General features: G+C 36.8%; 1 protein-coding gene across 1 annotated transcript in view; it reads right to left on the reverse strand.

Annotated features, from left to right (window-relative positions):
- Positions 1-361: 361 nt before the first annotated feature.
- Positions 362-4,603, reverse strand: part of ALCAM (activated leukocyte cell adhesion molecule) — a 34,774-nt gene continuing 30,532 nt past the window's right edge. Inside the window, exons 14-15 of the mRNA XM_008938293.1 lie at positions 2,556-2,672; positions 362-825 (exon numbers count right to left, since the gene is read on the reverse strand). Coding sequence (XP_008936541.1) covers positions 2,585-2,672 — 88 coding nt within the window. The 3' untranslated portion in view covers positions 362-825; positions 2,556-2,584. The remainder of the gene's footprint in view (positions 826-2,555; positions 2,673-4,603) is intronic.

The raw sequence follows: 4,603 nt of genomic DNA on the forward strand, positions 1-4,603 counted from the left end.
AATGAATAAAAGGTACAGTACTTTAAGGCAGCGGATAACATAAAGGAATCAAAATTAAATCTCGAATTCCAGTTCCTTATCCTAATTCTAAGATGAAAGATGACTGATAAAATTTCAGCAAAATGTGTCTTTCTGTAGAAGAAAAGGATTATTAGCCTAGGCTAGGACTTTTGTCATTGTGTTGCTTGCTCAGTACCCACAAGTCTTTGTGGAAACTCTTTATTCCCTTTCTTGCTGATTAGGTTTGCATGTTTTTTTAAATGTTAACTTTTATTAACAATTTCATTTATTCTTGCCATAGCTGTCGCCCTTCCACTTTACTGTGATTTCAAAGAATGAAAACAGCATTCTGACGTTTTCCTTTAAGACAATCTTACTCTCTAGGTACTTGATACAAAGCAGAGGCTTCACCGATAACAATCAGAATTAGACATGTACCTGCTCAAAGGGTGTCATAAAAACAATTGAAATAAAACCATTACACTATACATCAGATTAACGGCAACTCCCAGAACAAAGCCTTACAGTGTATAAAAATAGCTACGTAAAAAATTTACATAAAGGCAAACAAAAAGAAATCTTCAGTGCAGACATTTACAAAAAAATATTTCAAACGGAACACAACATGGTGACCTATTATCATGGCTGTTGCCAAAATTAGTTTGTAGGTTTTTTTTTTCTTTAGCTTGAGATAATTGCGTCTAAAATCCTTTGAAAACTTGGTAGTATGATCTGTTTAATACTTGAACCATGAATAGCTGTCACTTCTTTGTATATGTTTAAATACAATCCACGTTCATGCTTCAATTGGTCTATATGTATTCTCTGAAAATATGAAAGATAAAGCCAGTTAACCATTTTTAAATACATTAACCAACATAACTACTTCAAATAAGCAGCTACAGGAATAGTACTTTCTTCCGCTGCTCAATGCTGAGAACAGTTTCATGATAAGTATAGCTATTGCAATATTATTCCCAGTAAATATGATAAGTCTGTCTGGTAAGTAATGGATTTATGGATAAGCTTTCTTTTATGTACATCTACTGATCTGAAAAACTAAAATAATTTAAAAATTGTGCTGAAGGCACACAATGTTACTTGAAGTCCCAAGTTCAATAAATACCCTCGAATAACTTCAGCTCAAATTAATCACCTCAGTGTTGGAATGTTGCAGAAGGTACCAGGTCCAAAAAAAAAAAAAAAAAAAACACCAAAAACCAAAACCCCCCCCCCCCAAAAAAAAAAAAAAAAAACCACTAAAACTCCCAAACAGGCAATAAGGAAAAGATTACAGAATTTTCCCACAGAACTACAGTAGAAATGCTAAGTTATTTACACTGCAACCTTTTGAAGATCCAAATTTATTTTCCATTTTAAATCATTAATAGGGTATAATTCTAGTATTTCCAATTCACTCCTTGAAACTAGTAAAAAAATGATATTGCTAACAAAGTGGATACAGGGATGCTCCTTCTCTTTATATACTGCATAATCATTCTACCTAGTAAATTCAGAATAGTTAGTGCAAAAAAATAATGCCTTGTACTTTAAAATCTGAGACAATACTAACATATTGAAATTACTAATAAGGAAAGCCATCTTTATTTAAATAAGAAACTTTAAAAATCTAAATATGAAACGGAGTAATTCCATTCACAACGAACTGCTACTGAACACTTACTACTCTAATTTTTAAGAACAGTTCATGATTAACTCAAGAAAACTTAATATTGTTAGCTGGGTTCCAGACTGTTGTGGTACCACAGTGTTAATTTGAAATGGGCTCAGCTGGTCAGAAAAATGGTCTCAACCTCTGCCTCGGGTAGGAAGGGAGAGAAGACGCAGCGGTGGTGTATGTATAAGTGAACAGAGGGTGGTGCTGTTGGTGCTCTGTAGTGCTCCTGCAATGCCTGCACCCACTGTATGGAGTTCAATTTATATAGATCCTGCTTGGGGAAACTTTCATACTTGTTGCATTATTACTAACTTAATCTACAGTGTCTCTTTCCAGGATAAAATCGATAAAAGTATGAGCATGTGAAATCTTGAGTAAAAGAATGATTTTATTCTAGGGAAAGTTTCATACCTCTTGCAGTGATGATAAATAAAGCTGACCAGAGACTTAGAAACCATTGCTTTTGGTAACGGAAGAAGGTTCCTGTGAACATCTGAAGTCATAACTCAAAACCTTCTAAACTATACCTAAATGTAGTTTTCAGACACAAACATACACCTATGTACCACAGTGATGTATTACAGATTTTTTTTTATTTTCATTTCCCCAAGCATATGGATTAAAATAAAGCAAAGTTCTAGGTTATGTCAAAATGTCAGACTCCTTTAATGTGTGAATATGCAGGCATGAATTCTTGAATTCTGGCCAGAGGTGGAGTCCATCTGTCCTGACAGTACATCACTCAAAATCACCCTGCTGCCTAAACACTGAAAGGTGAGCAACAGGCTCTGGGCTACCACTGTGACTGCTAGACACAGACTGCTACGGAGAAATGCTGACCAAAGAGATGTTTGATGCTGCAGTATGGAATGCTTACCTGGAATGACGACTGACATGTTTTGTCTCTTAAGTTTCAGATTTATGATTGTTTTCTTCTAATTTTTTGTTTTCTTCTATATTTCCAAGATCTTTGTCTACGTGTTTTGACGCTGTCCTATAACAAAAGAATAAGGTCACTTTTGCATGCCTACAGCATTTTGTTCCATTCTCACATTAACGACACTGTCTCCTCCCCTCTCAGTGAAACAGAAAATTCTCAAAGTTCTGTTCTGAGCAGAGCAATAGGCTTGCATATGTCTGTAAAAAGGCCAATAGCACCTGTTCCCCCACTGGTGTTCATACCACAGGAAGCAGTGCAGTACAGCTGTGTGTGTTTTATTTCCTTTTTGAGGAATTCAGAATTATTCTGAGCTAGCAGATATTTAGTGAGGTTAAACTGTTTGTGCAGATCCATGTTTCTTAACAAATTGTGTAGCTTGTTTCAATAAACAAGAGTTTGCTTTAAAGTGTATGAAAACATTACAAGTGTGGCTAAGACATCTTGATCAACACAACGTTTTGTTTTGTACTTGTAGCAATTCACTTTCAGACCCTGTGCCAAACAAGCTCTTTAAATGTGAAGAAATTGATGAAAATTGTGGCAACACTGAAAAAAATCCACTCTGGCTTCTATATCTGTGCTGGCTATAAGACTGACAAGATTTAAGTAAAAAGATTGTGTAAACATTTGAGGGGGGGAAAAGAAAAAAGGTATGCCTCATTTAAAATAGCAGGTCTTCCTTAATGCAAGTAGAGGAGATGAATTAATGAGTTAAGTGCTTAGTTTAGCTTAGCACAATAAAACCACTAAGCCATTCATTTAATATGTGAGAAGCCTCACTGTCTGCCAAGGTGAAAGATTCCTGCAGTGCTGTGATAACATTTTGAAGGCCACAATTTTTAAAATGTAAATGGGCAAATGTGTTTGAGTGGGACAAAGTAAATCCCTTGTGTCAAAGCAGATTATTGTATACGCATTTTCTCTACGGATAATTTGTCTCCCCTACAGAAAAGTAACATCTGTTGTGACAGATTCATGCATATGCTCACCCTTGCTTCAGGGTAAAGACCCATAGTGACACTGACTTGCAAAATACAATGAAGACACAGGTTAGCAAGATAGTGTGACATGTCACGCTGACACCATGCAGGCATGTACCTCCCCAAACCGCTGATCTGAGTTTTTGCTAGTGGAGTGTTTCTGTGCATATCCTCCATCTGAGCAAAGGCCGCTAGCAGTGGCCAAGTGCTACGTGTGCCCTGCAGGTGGACGTAGCCTTGAACGGCACTGCTAAGAGAGTACAGTTCAGTCCTTGTCTCAGAAAAGCTTCTGATGGGGTGCAAATGCACCTCACCCTCAACACCTCAGGGACTGCTGCTGGAATGCTGCTCTCGGGGCTGGGGAGCAGCGTTTGAGGTGGAGTGCCAGGGGAGCATGGAATTCTGGGCCCCAAATCAGACTACACTGAATGGGACCATTCTAAATTTTCGTGTTTGTTTTGCAGTAGGTTATTTACTGAGTGGCTATAAATTTTATTGCTTCAAAGCTGCGTTTACCTGTTGTTATTGGTTTTAGAGTGCCTCTGTTATATTTGTGTGGCTGACAGGAAGGTGTCTGTGCTGAAAACCCACTTACGGAAAAGATGTGAACGCTTGCTTATGGCAGGAAAATTTAATTTTTAAAATGCTGAGATTGTATCACAAAGAAACTTGTTCTACCATGGTAAATTTCTATTGTGCAATAACTTTCTACTTCTGGTATTCAAAACCTGAAACACGTGATGTGCATAGAGGGAATACATGTGAGATGTAATGAAGAAGAAAATTCAGTGCTTTGGTAGAGATTGACCTTCAGTGATCTTAATAAAGGAGAAACAACCTCCCAAACAAATAAGTCCCTTACAAATTAAAAAAACCCTTTCTTTTTATTTTTTAAATTACAAAAATGTTTGGTTTAGGTAGAGCACAGCATCTGGCTTGTCATGTGGCTAATGAGTCTTTTTCCATAAATAAGTCTTACAAAATTGGAGAAAGCAGGGAACAAGA

Source organism: Merops nubicus, unplaced genomic scaffold (genome assembly GCF_000691845.1).
Source record: "Merops nubicus isolate BGI_N331 unplaced genomic scaffold, ASM69184v1 scaffold10514, whole genome shotgun sequence".
NCBI classification, from domain to species: Eukaryota; Metazoa; Chordata; class Aves; order Coraciiformes; family Meropidae; genus Merops; species Merops nubicus.